This window comes from Cuculus canorus, chromosome 16 (assembly GCF_017976375.1).
Source record: "Cuculus canorus isolate bCucCan1 chromosome 16, bCucCan1.pri, whole genome shotgun sequence".
Classification (NCBI taxonomy): domain Eukaryota; kingdom Metazoa; phylum Chordata; class Aves; order Cuculiformes; family Cuculidae; genus Cuculus; species Cuculus canorus.
The window spans coordinates 2,280,827-2,298,485 of NC_071416.1; the positions used below are offsets into that span (position 1 = coordinate 2,280,827).

Consider the following 17,659-nt stretch of genomic DNA (forward strand, 5'->3'; position numbering starts at 1 on the left):
GGCACAGGGCATCATGCTCTGCCTGGGCACCTGGCAGCCTCTGTCATGCTGAGTCTCAGGGTTTGCCCCTCCTTTACAAGAGGTTATTCGGTAAGAAGAAGTTAAAGGTGGTTTATTGCTCTAGGGGTATTTAATGTCTATTTGGGAGTGACAAACATGTTATGCTCCATTTCACACTATTTGGAGAGTAAATAAACTCTGTGTTCTATGTCTGGTCATCTCTCTGCCTAGATGTGTCATTCCTCAGCTGCGAGTGCTCAACCCTGTTGTGACATTTGAAAAGTGCTTCCTGAAAGTCCCCTGTCAGCAGACGCTGACCATTGTGAATGACAGCAATCTTCCAGGCTGCTACAGGGTTCTTCCTCAGGTTTGTCATTGCATCCGCCTCCTGCCCACAAATGTTATTGAAGGGTTTATGAGAGAAAATAAAAGGCTTCTGGGTAAGACCTTGGTGATCATATTCAGGTTGGTTCCTGAGTTCATATTCCTATCTGAATATAAACTCTTTGGGAAGCAGGTTTTCTTCTAATCTCTGGGATTCTTTCATGCACAAGAGCTTAGAGGGTTGTGCAAAGCTGCTGCAAGGAGGCTGCCTGCACAGGAGTGGGTGTTTGTGGATGCAGCAGCTTTCGGACCCCCCTCAGAGTGCTACGTCCATGCTGGTCTTACATCTGGCTTTGTGACCTTCTGCTTTGTCCTGGGTTTTTTTAAAACGTGTTAGATGTCAAGAAGTTTAAAGTTTCCTCTGAAGTTGGGTTTGATTCTGTCCATTATAGGAACACAAGGACGCTGCTGCTGTGCAGTACTCCAGCCCTGTGCCATGTGGGATTATCCAGCCTTGCAGCTCAGTGGAGGTCCCATTTACGCTGGAAGCCCAGGTGACGGGAGAGCAGGACACTGTTGCTTGTGTTGCGGCATTTGGGAAGGAAGAATTCCCGCTGGTGAGTGCTAGGGGAGAAATGTGCCATTGTGCGACTCGTGCTGGGCGCGGGGACACTAAAGTGTACAGGGATTCTTCTTGGGAAAACAAGGATTTTTAGCACACAGCTGTGGAAAATGACAGCAGGGATTCACAGCATGAGTAACAGCCTAGAGAAGAGGAATGATGGCATCTTCTTTGGTGTCTGACACAGCGTTTAATGATGGATTTGTGATAAGGGATAACAAGCCCAGTCTGAAACCCATCACAGTCCCTGGATCTCACACTCTGCTGCATTCTTGGATGAGCAACTGCTGCTTCACTGGGACTTTGGTTCAGGAGGACACAGGGACATGCTGTGTCAGGAACTATGCTGACAGTCAGGCCCATCATGTCTGAGAAATATCCATTCTATCTCTCTGCCAAAAGCCCAAGCCTTTTTTGTACCTCCTGCACTGGTGGCAGAATGTACTCACATGGATCCCATTGTGCAATTCCGACCTCAGGGGAATCACTGCAATGCATTACGAGAACGCAAAACATAAGCTTGGTCTTGTTCTCTTAGGTTATGCTGTCTGGTATTGATGCGAGGTCTTTATAGAATTGGGTGAAGTCTCACATGGATCTTTCCTCCGGGCTGTGAAGGGTTCCTCTGCGAGTCTGTTCCCTGGTGTTTTCTTTTCTGGTGACTGCGTGCCAGCTTCCATTTGGTGTGTGCCATCTCCTACATTGAGGGGCTGCTGGTGGCCGGGCAGCCTCGTGTGCCACAGGCAGGGGGTTTGGCAGCTGTTCGCTATCGGAATAAGCGGTCACCCACACTACGGCTGCTTGCTGGGACAGATGTTCTTCATCCAGAAGAGCAGGCAGAGGGGAGAGGAAGGAAAGCTAATGCATGGAGGAGCTGTAAGAAAGCAAGCATGGGAAACTGGGTTTCTTCATCTGTTGGTAATAGGAATCTGTGGCTTTCAGATGGGATTGCTTCGAGTTCTACGCTTGCTCCAGGCCTTTTGTTTCAGTCTTAAAACACTGAAATCTTCAAACAGCAGTAATTATCCTTGGTCTAGGAGTACCCTTAGAGCTGTCTGACCTTTTTAAACTTTCCCTGTTCTTTTTGATCTTTCCTACCGGCTTCCTGGAGTAGGAAATCCATTTGGTGAGCATTGCAGAAGGACCAGTTGTCTATGTCCGGCCAAGTAAAATAAATTTCGGCAGTATCCAAGTGCTACAAGACGCTTCCCGGACTCTCCGCCTCTCCAATCAAACCATCATCCCTGCGTCCTTCACGGCACAGATGGTAAGTCTCCATGGGGCTATTTTCCCACAAAAATGGCTGATCCATAGCAGCCTGTGATTTGATTTTTGTATACAAAATGTAGATCTGTGACCCTCGGCACAAGTGTGTCATCCTGTACTCGTCCACTGCATCCTGTGTCTGTCTGAGGTACTTTTCCTTGTCAGATTGCTCTCCCAGCTGCCAGGCTGCCCTGTTAGAGCATCCCCTGGATCCAGCAAGGGGAGGCTTGGCCTTCTTCCTGGGTAGAAAAGACTGGAGCAGTAGGTCAAGACGAAGGAGCTGTTGCAGCTTAGCCAGAGGACTGATGTGACTTGCTGGAAAAGCTGGCTGTTTCTCCTTCTTGCTGCCACTGCCATCTTCTTTTCCTGTTTCCCAAAGTGCCTGATTATTGCCACATTGACCAGTGCAAAAGCTTTGTATGTATTAATGGAAGTTTTTGATCTCCCTGCAGAAAGGCAGAGAGGACAAAGGATCTTTCTTTGGTCATTTCCTACTTTTTCTGAGTCCTGCTTCTTTTTCTCTTGTGTAAGGACAGAATGACCCAATCACTTTAACTTGCTAACCTCAAGCAGCTTCAAGAGAATGGAGTGTGGTGGCTCCTCAGCCATCCCTGAGGTCAGTGCCCATCCATCTCTCAAATGCTGCTGGTAACCAAGCTGTGGCAGCTCTTATTCACAGGAGAAGTCGTCTGGGAGAAGATAATGATTTCAGCATTGAATTTCTTGATGAAGTGATTGATTCCCACCATTGTCTAGCACACAGGGACTCTGCTGCCCAATAGCACAAGCTCTTACAGGGACAAAATCAGCAACTATTTTTGTCTATCCAGTGCATACAGATATTGCATTGTTTTGCAGAGCATTCGAGGATGAGCAAGGAGCAGGGATGTTGTCAGAAGTTAGATTTTGGTCTTCAAAGTGGGAGGATTTTTTAGTGTGGGTCCAAGAAATTTCTTGTCCCTGGGACACAGCCTGGATCAGTGTAGGCAGAAGCTGACCTAGAAACCTGAGTGAAACTGGCCCAGCAGAGCTTGTTGGTCCTGGCAGGTCTCCTCTTTGGTGCTGCCCCTGGACCCACGCCAAGTGCTAACAGATGCAATGAGGACTCCATGCTCCTCTGGAGTGGGCTGTTGGCCTGGCAGGGCATGGTGGGTCTCTGCTGGGTCACCCTGAGAAATTCAAAGTCTGGCTCCCTCGAGACACCCTATCATGACTCCTCAGTAACAGTTTCTTGGGTACAATGTACTGCCGTGCTTGTTGCCAGGCTGTGACCGATGGACTTTGGCAGAAGGCACACTTGCAGATTCACCTCTGGAGCAGAAATGTCAGGTTTCCTTTACAAGCGAGCTGCCCTGTGTCAGCACGACCAGAGGAAGAGATGCACAGGAATGTCAATGAAAACCTGACCGCCACCAGCTGGGTGTGAATGTGTTGTCTGGGTGGCCCTCAGCTGGTGGCAACGCAGTGGGTGCTGCTGAGGCTCACGATCAGCTACGCACAGGATGCAGGGAGAGCAACAGAGGGCTGGTGGGATCCTGTGTTGTCAGTGAGGCCCCAGTGTTCACCCTGTGCCAATGCTCCTCCATCCCGTTCTCATCTTGCTTTTTTTAAGACTTTCATCTGCAGCTCTAGAGGAGAAATTAAATGAAGCTGGGTTTATAAATTCTGCCAGTGCCTGGAATCATTTTGATGCCTTTGGTATTCTCCATGCTGAGATGCAGGCATGCAGACCTGACCTGCTCTCCATGCAGGGCACAGTCAACCGAAGGAGTTATTGTAGCTGGGGCACCCACACATGCTGCTGGGACCCTGAAAGCACATCAAATTCTTGCTTCCCTGCCCTCAAGCTTGTCTTATCCTCGCCATCCTAGCCTCCTCCTGAAGATGACCAAGTAAATGAGGTATCTCTGTTAACGGAGGGTAAAATACGGGCTGTATAAGTTCCCCCACAGTTGCTGTTTCCAGAGAGTGTAGCTCAGATTTAGGAAAAGTAACCTGCTGATTTTTACCTCATATTTTTAGTCCTTCCTTTTCCTGCACCCCATAAGAGACCAGGGTCTGTGTTTTCCCTCCTCAATTAGTGTCTGGCTTGTCTTACAGGCTGGCAAACACTCACGCTGGAGGATTGAACCCAGTCAAGGAGTGATTCCCCCCAACACCGAGGTGGCTGTGGCTGTCATAGCGAACTTGGATGGCACCGAGAAATTCAACGATGAGGTGAAGGTGTTCATAGAGAACAGCCGGAGCTATGTCATCCCCGTCCAGGCTGTTGGCGTTGGCACCACCATTGTTATCGACAAACCCATTGCTCCAGAGCTCAACCTGGGGACCCACTTCAGGTAGAGTGTGTCTGAGCTCCTGCTCCTCCTGTGGGTTGAGCAAGGAGGAATTTTGCTGTAGTCCTTCAGCCTTGCTCTTCAGTGCTCCATGTCCTGGCTCCGTTTCACCAAAGCCACAGGAATTCCTTCAGAAACATTGAATGGCCATGTGAAAGCTGGTAGATATCCTCAAAAGGCACCAAAACGGAAAGCTGTTGCTAAATCATCTCTCAATTGCTCGTAGTTAGAATACATTTATTTCCTCACTTCTTTCCTCCAAATTTTTATTGGCTACAGCAGGTTCTAGAAGCCTTCGGCTGGAAAATGCCACATTACGAATCTAAAGCGTTGCCCAGATCACCAGATCGAGGCTCTATACCCTGCAGTTCCCAAACAGCACCTTCAGAGGAAGGCAGCTCCCAAGGGGAAGGTGAAATGGCAGTGAACCTGTTCCTCCATCTGCTCCCAGACAGGACTGGCCATCTTGGCACCTGATGCAGCATGACCTGCAGGCAGCAGCTCAGAAAAACTCTCCGAGTATTCAGGACCAAAGGCTGGTCATGGTCTGTCAGCAGCAACTGAGATGATGTTCTTCACAAAGCTTTTCCTTGCTCTCCACAAACAGACCATCTGCTGGGTGGGGATAAGCTTAGGGGCAGCCAAGGTCTGGCTCCTGCTGGGACTGGACGCTTGGTCAGCCTTTTTGTAGGTGGCTTTATTGCTGAGTGTGCAGTCAGATAACGTCATTGGGGCACTGAAGCTGGGTGGCTGCTTGGGAAAAAGCAGCTCTGATGACATTTTCCATCTCTGCTTCCCTTCTAGCCTGGCTACCTGCTGTCACCGTTTCAAGGTAACAAACAAAGGACGACGCACCCAGTTGCTTTATTGGACAATGGAAGATTGTTCCACGTTTCGCCAGCGTCATCGTCTCCCTGCCCTCAGTAGTACCAAGGGCAAAGGTTCCTCCCAGAACCCCAAATCTGCCTGCCCCGTGTTTAATCTTCGACCGCTGAGGATGCAGCTGATGCCAGATGAGAGTATGGAGGTGGTGCTGGAAGCCTTTTCCAGCACTCCACAGGTGAGGTTCCCCTCAAGGGCCAAGTCTTTCCCATCAGATCACCTCCACTGGGACTTCTGCAGCCCCTTGACACTTGCCTGAGAAGATGGGCAGGTACTTTCCAGAAACTGTTTCAATGACACAAGTCCACAGTTGGTGGTGAGCAAATGCAATGTGCTTTCTGGATGCCCTGCTCACTCCTGCTGGGTGATGCACAACTCTAACACACAGGTGGTGAAGAAGCAGCTGCTGTGTCACGCTGTCACGGGAAGCAAGGCCGGGAAGGAACTGATAATGCAAGCGGATGTCACATGCGAGTTCATTGCTCCTGCTCTGCAAGTGTCTTCCAGGGAGGTCACTTTCTGGGTGAGTAAGGCTCTGGATTGCAGAAAGTGGGATGAGACATGTGGGACCCACGAGAACAGTATGGGCTTTGCGCAGCCACCTCGTGTGCTGGCACTGTGAGTGGGAGAGCAGATCACGGCAGCTGAGCAATGCTAAAGCCTTTCTGAGGTGTTTTGTTAAGTACCTGAGGATGTTTTTAGAGATGGGACTGCTTTTTACTCTTCATCTCAGTTTTACGTCAGTGACAGCTGCTCCGCCAAGGGGGGATCATGGCCACCTGTAGAGAGACACACTCCTAGAGGGGTATTTCTGAGGATGCTCCAAAGCATAGTGAAGTCTGAACACTGATCCTGTAGGGAAGCTGAGAGAAACTGTCAGCTCTTGGTTCCTGTCAGCTCCTTAGGCCGATGAGGAAAACATGTTAACTCTTGTCTCTCTTTGCCTTCTCTGCCATGAATGTGGATGCAAGCTCTTTGCATTTTCCTAAGCCTCACTTTCTTCAAAGGGCCTCAGGGTGTTCAGCTGCAGTGAGAGCACCAATGGAGAGCAGAGGACCTTTAGTCTCTGGATCCTGACTTCTGCATTATCTTTCCGTCTCCTGCGAGGTGTCTGAAAAAAAAAGAGGCTATTTTATGATTTAGTTTTTGTGTTTTCAGGGATCTCCTCCAGTTCCTGGAGACTGAGAGAAATGCAAAATCCTGGGAGCAGGCATTTCAGCCACCCCTGATGTCTGCCTGTGCTCTGCTTGATGCTGCGCAGTCCAGTTTCTCAAGTGCTACAACACTGCAGCTGTTTGATACCAATACATACAGAACTCATTTCCCAAACACTCCCTAGTTTATAGAAACCATGCAAGAAGCCCAGAACAGTGCATAAACAGCTTAGGCTGAGCTTAGCTTGGAGGCCAAAGGGAACCCTGTCACTGTAGCGAGGGCAGCAGGAGTCACATTGCAGCCAGACCGTCGAGGTTTCTAGCTGGCTGTGCGTGCATGTTCAATGCTAACCTTAGGCTAATGCAGGCTCTCCACTACGGGCTGCATGCTGCTTGCTTGTCTCCTCTGACCAGCCTCACTGCTTTTTATGAGGCTACGAGAGCCAATAAGGTTGTAAGAAATTACTGTACTGAAGCAGAAACCATCTTATGTCATTCTACCCAAGAGAGGATAAGAAACTATAGACATATGATCTGGATTCAGTCTCTGGTTTTGACATTCTTCAAGCAGCTGCCTCCTCTCAGAGTCCTACTCCCTCTTCTGTCCATGAGACTGTTTCCCTGTTCCTCCAAGGGATGCTGTAGTTTCTAAACATGAATAGCATCTGATATATTCAGAGAAAAAGCTTCTAGAAGGGTACAAACTAATAGAAAGAGTAAATAGAGATGAAAAATTTTAAATGCATCAGAAAGAGAAGGAGGTCCGTGACCGCTCAGGTTGTTTTCTCTCATCTTCTGTTTCTGTAGCAACCCAACAACGTCCTGAGTCTCCAGTATAAGCCTCTTTCTTTAAAAAATGTCTGCCGTCTGCCACTCAGCGTTGTCTTGTCCTTAGAGGAACCCTTCCTAATCTGCAATGCGGACCAGCAGCCCCTCCTGGCAGATGTTCAGGTGAGCAGCCGTGGAGCTTTCTGCTGGTGGGGATTTAAGAGGAAGAGCATGGTGGTGCGTTTCTGTTGGGAGCCCCTCCAGGAGAGAAGTTTTTTCTTCAGAGTCAGCAGTAGACTGGCCTGAGCTAAATTAGATTTGAAATGGGCTGCTGAAGGAAACAAAAGATCACCTAAATTGGGGAAATAGGTCCTGGCTCTATGACATGAAGGGAAGGGAGCAGGCAACTGGGCCAACCATGTAGTAAAGGTGTCTCTTGGAAGCGATCCCAGTGCTCCAGCAGCCATCCACAGTGAGAGCTGTTTGCTCTCTTTGAGGAAGGCTGAGGACCCCGGCACCTGCCCCGTTGTCAGCGGAAATTGTTGGTCATGGACTCTGCTAAACATACCCTATTGTAGGTACGGCCACCACTTCTGTGCCGTGCCAGTGACTGACCCCAGCAAGGGTAAGGATGCAGTGCCTTTGGGCTGGAGTTGAGCGTGAAGATAAAGGAATTCCTCTGGAGTCAGGGCGAAAGGTCCTGGCTTGCCACAGTGCTGATTTGGTTAAGCACACAGCTTTTGTGGGTCCATAATTCAGTAGAACAAGATTTATTTCCCTCTTGTATCAATGCAGAGCACAGAGATGTGAGCCTGAGATGGTCTCAGACAAGAGTCTTGTGCTGCTTGCAGCAGGCACACACTGTAATAAAATGAAAGGAGAAGCCCACGTGGAGGTCCTACTTTGAGCGCTTAGATATTTTATGCCATCAGACTTTGGGACTTCATCACACTGGGGGGTTAATACTCTTCATCTGCTTGCAGCCTGTGAAGCTGGAGGTAGGGGAGGAATGTCATCTATCCATCAGATTTAATCCTGTTTATGAAGAGATTTTGAATATGGAGACAGTAGAGAAGGCTCTGAAGATACGATTTCTTGAGCACCCTCAGGAGACGCTGATTACTGTTCGGGGAGAAGTCTACTTTCCATATCTCTGGACCTAAACCACGGCCGTGGACCATCGAAGCCAGATGAGTTATGTGCACCTTAGCCCTCTCTTTGAAGCTCCTCTCTTCCTGATGTCATGTTTGTACTTTGCAAAGGCCAAGGCTCTTTGCCTGGGAAGTGACCAATTGCTTTCATCTTTTTGTGGAAAGATCACCTCCCAGCTGTGGGAAGGGTAGATGCTCAGGGAGCAGGTGGTCTCCACAAGTTTGATGCTGGGGAGGAGGCAACGTTCTCCAGCCAAAAGCTGGGGCTGTAAGACACTACCAACCTCTTTCCCCATAGCCCATAAACTATAATCCGGCTTTACCTCTGGAGCTATAAAGCCATGCTTTGGCACCTGGACAAGCAGATCTGCAGTGACCTCTTCCTTCCCTGCCAACCCTATTTGTTGTCATCTCATACGAAGACCCTACTCAGGCACTACCACTGCAATGATGTGCTGCTGTCCCAGTCTCTTGCTGCTGTTTTGTTGTAGCCTCAGTACTGGTCTTCCTGGGAAGGAAAGCTGGTGTTGAAAGATGCTTTCTCAGACCTTTGTGGCCTGAGACAAACACCACCTTGGTGAAGAGTGTTTTCACCTGTGAAACTACATGCCACGTTCGCGAACAAGCTATGAGTGTTTTACAGCAAAAGGGTGGGTTCTGCTGCAGCTTCGGGCACCACTGTAGATGTTGATGAGAGGACTTGTCTGAATGACCCCTGGAGCAGGGCCATCCAGTGCTGGGCTGTGGTTTCCAAGCCCAAGAGCAATCCTGCAGTCATGCTGGAGCACATCTATAAATATGTTTCTAGCAGTTCCTCCCTCTACGGCCTCTCTGTGTCGTACAAAAGTCCAGTCTGGGCAGTTTGAATTACAGCAGCAAAGGATTTTTCCCTGATGCCCTAGGAATCCGAGCAAAGTTAATCATTGTGCGCCGAGTGGTGCCATTACAAATAATATTACAGTAAAGAGTTTTGTTCAGAGAATGGGGACCTGGCTCAGAGGAGGTGGGCAAGGGTGCTCTGCATGTGGGTGCTTGTTGAGAGAGCCGATGGGCTCTTAAAGTGGTGTCTCCAGCCCCACGAGGTAGGTTGGTCCCCTTGCCTCTCTGATACAATGACCTGGGTAAATGATAAATGAGGGGCCAACGGATGTCCCAAACTTTACCTCCTTCTGCTCTGCCCCTCCTCCTGTTTGACTGAGACCAAAGGTGACAGAAGACCCCCCGGGTTATTCTGGTGGAACCAGCATACCGAGCTGAACAGTCCGTTCTTGTGACCTTGCCAACTATTGGGGAAGTACCGCTGCCTTGAAGACACCTCTAAACCCCAGCTCTTCAGTCGCTGTGGATGACCAAGCATGTCAGCATAAAATCAGTAGCAGACGGATTATTCCGTCTTTATAATACCCGACCTGAAAGGATCATCATTCTTGTCTCCCATACAGATTTTCACCAGGATGGCTATTGATCAGGAACAGCAGAGGCAGCTGCCGGCGGTTTATGTTGCTGTTAATTCTCTGTATTGCTGCAGTTTTGAGATGTTGTTTATGTTCCTGTTTTTGATGGCAACAGAAGTTTAAGAGCATCATTTAAAATAAAAAAAAAAATTTACTCACTAACCTCTCGCACCATAATATGAGAATGTTTCATGCTTTGATATATTTTTTGTAACCCTTGAAAGCTGAGACCCCTAACTTTGCCTGGGAACTAATCCAAGGATACCATGGAATGTGGGGACATGGAGACCAGGGTGTATGTGTGGCCCTTCCTAGATCAGCCCGAGAAGGCCTGGGATTCTTTCTGCTGAACCGAGACTGGTTCAGCCTCTTCAAATGTTACAGTGTCACCTGTGGATCCTTCATGGATGATTGGTGGGAAGTGACAATTGGGGGAAGGGGGAGAAGGGAATCAGATAATTCATTGGCAAGGAAGTGTGGCACTAGGACTTCAGCATTCAAGACTTGCAATGTTCATTCTGAATCAAATCTGCATAGAGTATGATTCAGGCAGAATTGCACAAATACACAGATATCAATTACTGTGAGTTTTGGAGCACCTGTGAACATCGGTGGGAATGTTACCAGAATTAGTGGTCCCATAAAACTGAACACTCAGGAAAAGAACCACACATGTGGAACCTTTCTGTGGGACCTCATATTTGACCCGTTCCATGTGCCAGACTATTACGAAGGTAATGACACTGTATCATGGAACTCATCTTGGTGCCTTTCCCTACCAAACCAGCAGAATTCAGCCAGGAGAGACAAAAAATTATTGCGGACCTGATCAGAACAGGGTAGGAAACATCATCATCTCTACTTTTCACCTCCTCCCCATGGACCCGATAGTCCCATTTTTAACTGTTCTAAAGGTAGTACTTGTGAAGATGGGCTGGGAGAACCTCCTGAAATTAGGTTTATTAATAGCTTGAGAACTCTAATTAGAGATATCCATCTGCTGGGGGTATATGTGAGCAGGATGGAGACATAATGATACTGCTTGCAATATGACAGATAGGTCTTATGAGAAGCGATGCGGTGCTCCCCAGCCACGTTTTCCCCTGAACGGGATCCCCCTCAACACACAACTGGTAAACATCCTATTCAGTTGGACAGATAAATGGAAATGTGACACCAGTAAATATCCTGCCCCCTTTGGGGTAGCTTGGGAATGCTCCAATGGGAAATGTTACTGGTACCTAACATGAGAATACCATACTGAGCTAAAGTGTGCAGTGGGTATCTCTTCCTTATGCCCCAGCTGAGTTTTTAATTTCACCATTCCACACAAGTGGATTCAGAGAAACAAACCGGCCGAACATCCAGAGTGATCTCAAGGGTTCCATTTGCAGACTATTATACCACCAGGCAATCGGTCAGCATGTTTTTTTTAACAGGTTTTTACCCCTTATGTAACCTTAAAGTGACACCACTTTGTGTTAGAAAACATGACATGGCATATGCATATTTTGGGTAACTGGACTAGAAAGGCACTTGGGGAACAGAACCTACAGATACAACAAGCCTCAAAAAATACCACTACAAAACCATCTGGCCTCAGATATGCTCTTGCTAAAAGAGAACGCGGTCTACGGAATGCTGAACCTTACTGCTGGAGAATGCTGTGTCAGCATCCATAATACTATTACCTCGGCAAACGCTGGAGCCAAGATGAAAGAAGCAGTGGAACAAACTGCTGAACTGTTTCACCTGATGCAGCCGAAAAGCTGGTTTGATGGCTGAGTACTGCATTCATGGCTACACTCTGTCCTGCGATCTTTGGGACTCACAGGGTGAGGGGCGTGGTTGAGGAAAAACAGGACTAACATTAATTGCTGGATTTATATTTTTGATGATGGGCCTGGCAACCATCCACTGCATGATTAGCCATGCACTCTCTTCTTTCTCTTCCCTCTTTTCTCCTGCTGTGTGCTATACGCAATGCACCCCCAAAGAGGATGGCTGCATGCGCATCACCACGGAAGGAGAAATAGACGCATCTGTTTAAGCAGTGGGGTGATATAGAGTCCCAAGGTCATGTGGCATGGCATGGGTTAAAATGTCTCCAGTCAACTGTGCTGCTGATCAACTCTGTCCCTGTGCAAAGTATCCCAGGAGGGGTTGTGCGGGAGGGCATGTGGAACCTCGCGATAGCTCGTACGAGTGTGCGAGGGGCAGGGACAGAGGGTTTATAAGGCAAGCACACATCTGCAGCCACGAAGCACCTGCCGTTGTCCAGACCAAGTAGGAAGGTGGCCACGTACAAAGAGTGAGATACAAAGAGAAGGTGGTGACTCTACCTTCCATCTTTTCTGTCTCTCCTTATCAACTATTTCTCTCTCTTTCCCTTTCAACCTGTTATCTTTTCCTCTTTTTTTTTTGGTCTAAGTGCAGCCGCAGCAGTCGCTGCTGGGGGGAGACACAAACCCTAGTTGGGGAGGTAGGTATTTTAGTGGAGGGGCTTGGGCAGGTTCTGTTCTAGAAGCCAGGTCACTTTATCTTTCTACGCTGCCATTCCCTCAGGTGTCCAGGTGGCACCGAAAATGCCGACAAATCAGCTCTCTCAAACACGACTAGGAGCTTTAGAAAGTGAATGCCCTTTATCAGCCCTGGGCAACACAAGGGGTGATCTCCATCAATCATGTGCAGTGAGGCAGGAGCTGGGAGAGAAGAGATTTCCCACTTACATGCAGATGGATAAATTTCCACAGAAATCTTATGCATATTCTATTACTTCTCAAGATCTAATTTTAATGTCATCATGAAACTTCACAACAGTCAAACCTCTTGTAATTTGGAGCTTTGTCTCCATCTCTGCCCGACCTTGCCTGTCACCTTGTAGGTGAACAGAGGGGATTATAGAAAAAGACACCTCTGTTGAGCACAGATCCCACTGAATACAAGGCGTTACCATCTCCAAAGAATGAACAAGCTCCCAGCATGCTTTGGGGTGATGGACTCCAGCACCCAGCCTTTCATGGGGTGAAGGACACCAGCTGCCACCATGTTGTGATGTGAAGCACTCCTTCTCCAAGCATGCCACCAAAGAAATGACTCCAGCTCCCAGCATCCCACCAGGAGAAGGGCATCAGTAACGTGCATGCCATGGGGCGAAGAAACCCAGCTCTGAATGTGCCATAGGTTCAAATAATCCAGATCCCCACATGCCATGGAGTAAAAGAATTCATCTCCCAGGATGCCACAGCGTGAAGGGCTCCAGCTCACAGTGTGCTGGGGGTGTGTGTGTGAAGGACCAGGGCAGGAAAAGCGGTAGCAAAGCCTTGGGTTTTAGAGATTCGGGGCTTTTCCAGTGTGGGGAATGCTCCATCCTTGTGTTTTAGCTGCCGCTTTCCATGCAATGGCCGCCAGTGACTCCCAACACGAGAAGTGCTTGGAAACAACGTCAAATCCTCCTGGCCACGCCTGGTTGCTCCCTTCTGAAGGAGGAGAGATGTCGATCCACAAGGAATAAATGGTGCTGGTTACCCTGTGAGTGATCTGATCCCTTGCTGGTTATCGCCAGGCTCGGACACTTGGAAGCCTGAGGAGCGGCTGTTCCAAAGGGCTTTCTCCAATAAAAACCACCAAAGCTATTAAATCAACAATGGAATATTATGGCACCCACCTGCATGGAATGTGCAGTTCTGCCCTTCCCACCCTTCCTTGGAGCCTTTTTTTGGATAGGAAAGTTTGTTTTCTGTCCAATCTCACCCCTACGCATGTTGGAGCGTCCTTAGCAATGTTTCATTGGGATACCTGGAGAGAGCGGGAGAAGGAAAACTGTGTGAGATGGACATGTTGTGTATCTGTGTGAGCAATGCTGGACTGCAGTGTTCCTGTTATCGACTGCCTCTATCAGTCTCACAACAGGTTCGGAACAAGACTGTCTCCCAGTGTGTGGAATATTCCTACACAGGGAAAAAAAGGTGGTGTTTGCAGCTCAGCTTAGGCAGAAGCGAGAAGTGAGAGAGAGCAGGATCAGTAGGGTGGACTGATGAACGGGTAGGGAAAGTGCTGGGGATTTGCGTGAGACGCCGCTCCGCAGGGAAACATCTCCCTATGCTCCTGGAAAAGTGCAGCGGGTACTTCACAGAGTTTATTCTGCCGGAGTTTTGAGAACTCCGAAAGGACAGAGCCGCACTTCCCAGTTTACACTGTGACAAAAAGGAGCTTTTCCTGGGTACGGTGTTTGTTCCTAAGGGCTGGCAGCCTTCCTCTTTAATAAGAGCATTCCTAAACCCTTCTTAACAATTCTGCTCGCATTCATCTCGGTGCTGGTGATTTTCAGGGATATCCTGTCGCATCCCAGCGCTCCGTGAGAGGAACTGCTGGTGATGTGTCTCTGCCTGGGGATTGATGGAACGTCCCTTGCCAGTAATGGGAAATTGGGGTCCCAGGATGACTGATTTTGTGGCAGAAACTGGGCAGCTGTGTAACTTATGTGCTCCAGAGTGTGACCGTTTAGAGCTGTTGTCTGGAATTTGGGGAGGGAAGTGCTCTTCCCCTTGGGGCAGTGTAAATAAACAGGCTTTTCTATGCAGGGCTGTGTTTGCCCCCATCCTCACAGGCAAATTAAAGCAGATTTTGGCTATTTAGTGTTGAAAGGAGTTCAGCAGACTTGGGCTGCTCGGCTTTCCTGTGGGATGGAATGTGTCCGGATGGCCTGAGCTTCTCAGAGGTGGCTCAGGCTGGTTTGACTCCAGCTCAGCGTTCGGAGGAGCAGGAATTGATTTGGGCTCTCTGCCTTACAGGCTGTTGGCAGCCCCAGGAAGTGGCACCAGCGATCCGAGTGGGTCTTCATCCCTCCCTGGAAGCAGAGACACTCAGAGTGGCTTCCGATGTCCAGAGTGTGAAAGGTAGCGTTCACCTTTCTTCTGGAAGCCCCATGCTTGAGGATCAACCCTGCCCCTTTGGAATGTACAACCCTCTCCAACCCAACCCTCTGCTTTGCTTAACCACCCTCATTCCCCCAGCCAGGGGCACGGCAGAGTGAAGGGATGAAACTGTTGCACCGCACGTTGGAAAGACACAGAAGTCAAAAGAGCAGAGCTTGGTCTAATGATGTTTACTGGACTAAAGAGCTCCCAGTTTCTTCTCCCACTTCCAGGGTGTTTGCCAAGATAAATTTTCAGAACGCCCACATGAAGCACCATTGGCTGCAGGAGGAGAACCTGGACTCCGTCCAGAAGATCAGGTGGCCCTTGAAGTGCTCTGCCAGGCCCCTTCTCACAGAGCCAGGTGAAACCTCGGCCCTTCCCACAGCCCTTGGAGGTGTCTCGGTGGGCAGCAGCAGCTCTGTCCCACACGGTGACCCTGCCGACGCCTGTGCCCCCCACTCTCCTCTCCAATGCCGGGATCCCTCCCGGCCCAGCTCTGCTATATATGACAGGCTGTGGGGGCATCTCCGTGTGCACCTCCTGGCTCCAGTTCCACTGGCTGTGGTGTCCGGGTCCCTGTTGAGGCTCCCGCACACCCTGGGGATTGGGACACAAGGCAACGGTTGGATTTGAGTGGTGTTGAGGAGGAAGAGGCTGGTGGGGATGAAGGAGACACTCCCGACAGGACGATGGGAGCAAAGCTGCTTGGGGAGAGGGCACCGAGGCAGCATCTCCCACCACAGTGGCGACTTCCTGCTCGGCATTGGCAAGCGCAGAGCAGGGAGCAGCTCTGGGAGGCGGCTGGTCCCGCCTGGACAATGCGTGCCAGTGCCGGGTTTGGGGCAAAGCTCGGCCCAGCTACCAACTGTCTGCCTGGCAAATCCCCTGTGCCCAGGAGGCTCCTGCCCACCTCTGCCTGCCGCATGTGTCGGGCCTTCCCGGGACGGGGCTGACAGGGCTTGGGCACACAGACATGGGAGGGGAGGAGGGATGAACGCAGCTGTGGCTGCTGGGCGGGGAGCTCCCTGCACCCCCACAGACTCCCCTGCACCCCCATACGGTTCCAGATTTGAAGGCGGGCCCTGACCAAGGGTCCCTCGGGGGGGCTCTGGGGACAGGGGCGTCCTTGGCGTGTCCCTGGGAGGGGGTGTCTGCACATGGGGGCACTGGGAGGGTCCCTGCAGGTGGGAGTGTCCTGTTCCCCCCGGGGTTACCCCAGGCCCTACCAGTGAGCAGATGGGGCTAAACTGGATTGAGCTGGGGGGGTGGGGGGGCAGCTAGCAGGTGAGGGATAAGGAGGAGGCAAGAATATTAATTGATTGATAAGCCCTAATGAAGGGGATTTAAGAGGGACGAGCTGGGAGGTAAGGGGTGTGTGTCTGCTTTGGTTCAGTCACGGGATGCATCCAGAGCTGGGGGTTCTGAGGGCCTCCCTAAGGTGGGGGGGTTCATTCCCCCATCCAAAGGGCTTGATCTCCCCTCCAAGGGCTTCAATTCCTCTTCCAAAGGGTTCAATCCCCACTCAAAAGGGCTCAATCCTCACTCCAAAGGGTTCAACCCCCTCCAGAAGGTTCAATCTCCCCTCCAAAGGGCTCAATCTTCCCCTCCAAGGGGTTCACTCCAAGATCCTAGGGATCTCTCCCCAAAATCCCAGCTCTTCTCAAGCCCCCAGCACTGCTCAGGAGTCAGGATTCAGGTCCCAAATGATTCTCCCTCTGTACTCTGCACCATGCCTATAGTGTTCAGTTGGGCCTCTCACTATAAGAAAGACATTGAGGTCCTGGAGTGCGTTCAGAGGTGAGTGACGAACGAGGAGATGCAGAATATCTTGCAGGTTTAGGATCTGCAACGAGTTGGGCTCCAAGGAGCTGCTCCTCCCCTTGGGGTATACACTCTGGAGCGCATGGCACCAGCTCAGTGCCATGCAGGGAGGGTGCCCATCTTCCTTGGGAATGAGGGGCTGCTCACCAGCTTCTTCTGGAGCACAGATGGTGGCATCTGCCTTCCTACCTGGCCACAAGGTGTGCCCACAAGATCTGTCCCGAGCTTCAAAGCCTGTGAGCTCTTCTAGGGCAGGGCTCCTCATTGCAGGCTTTGTTGGAGATCAGAGGAGGCCTTGATGACTCTTCTGTCTTTCCTGCATTTTTCAGGCAGGAAAATGCCAACAGATGGAGCAGAAAATCTCCAGGAGGAACATCCCGAGCATTTTTACCTCGCCAAAGACATTCTTACAGTAATGAGCTCCTCCCTCCCCAGGACTCTTGTTCCTTGCATCAGCAGGGACTATTTTGAGCAAAGGAATCCATGTGGGCAAAGAAACTGGTGTAAGCAAAGCCCCTGCTGCTGGCTTTGCTGCAGGCGCTGCTGGGAAGCTGCACAGCACGACCATGGCTCCTCCCGGGACACCTCTGACCTTGCTTCCTTCCTCCATAGTACTTGCAAGATATCTCCGACCAGCGGAGAAGACAGACGTTGTCCTCATGGCCATTGAGGCGAAGAGGAACTCCAGCGTCTTTCAGAGGGAGGCGATAAAACTCACGTGGGATGTGTTCATGTGTGACCCTGCCTGCTGGCTAGTGAAGGCAGGTGGCCCATGGCCAAGTCACCCTGTCCATGAGCCCTGCCAGACTCCATCCTTCCCAAACCCAGGCATCTTGGGCACCCAAAGCCACTAGAAGCCAGCAGAGAAGGATGGAAAGGGCACCTGAGGCACCAGGGGCAGCACCATCCTCACTTGGGTCCCCTCCAGGTACCAAATACCATGACATGCATTGAGAAAAACC

At 50.2% G+C, this 17,659-nt stretch overlaps 2 protein-coding genes across 2 annotated transcripts in view; both read left to right on the forward strand.

Moving 5' to 3' along the window:
* Positions 1 to 8,515, forward strand: part of LOC128853847 (hydrocephalus-inducing protein homolog) — a 39,245-nt gene extending 30,730 nt beyond the window's left edge. Inside the window, exons 15-22 of the mRNA XM_054081837.1 lie at positions 232 to 367; positions 777 to 941; positions 2,061 to 2,213; positions 4,313 to 4,551; positions 5,353 to 5,608; positions 5,819 to 5,953; positions 7,392 to 7,535; positions 8,336 to 8,515. Coding sequence (XP_053937812.1) covers positions 232 to 367; positions 777 to 941; positions 2,061 to 2,213; positions 4,313 to 4,551; positions 5,353 to 5,608; positions 5,819 to 5,953; positions 7,392 to 7,535; positions 8,336 to 8,515 — 1,408 coding nt within the window. The remainder of the gene's footprint in view (positions 1 to 231; positions 368 to 776; positions 942 to 2,060; positions 2,214 to 4,312; positions 4,552 to 5,352; positions 5,609 to 5,818; positions 5,954 to 7,391; positions 7,536 to 8,335) is intronic.
* An 8,748-nt stretch (positions 8,516 to 17,263) lies between these two features.
* The window catches only part of LOC128853848 (hydrocephalus-inducing protein homolog), a 67,624-nt gene continuing 67,228 nt past the window's right edge, over positions 17,264 to 17,659 (forward strand). The window contains exon 1 of the mRNA XM_054081839.1: positions 17,264 to 17,415. Coding sequence (XP_053937814.1) covers positions 17,264 to 17,415 — 152 coding nt within the window. The remainder of the gene's footprint in view (positions 17,416 to 17,659) is intronic.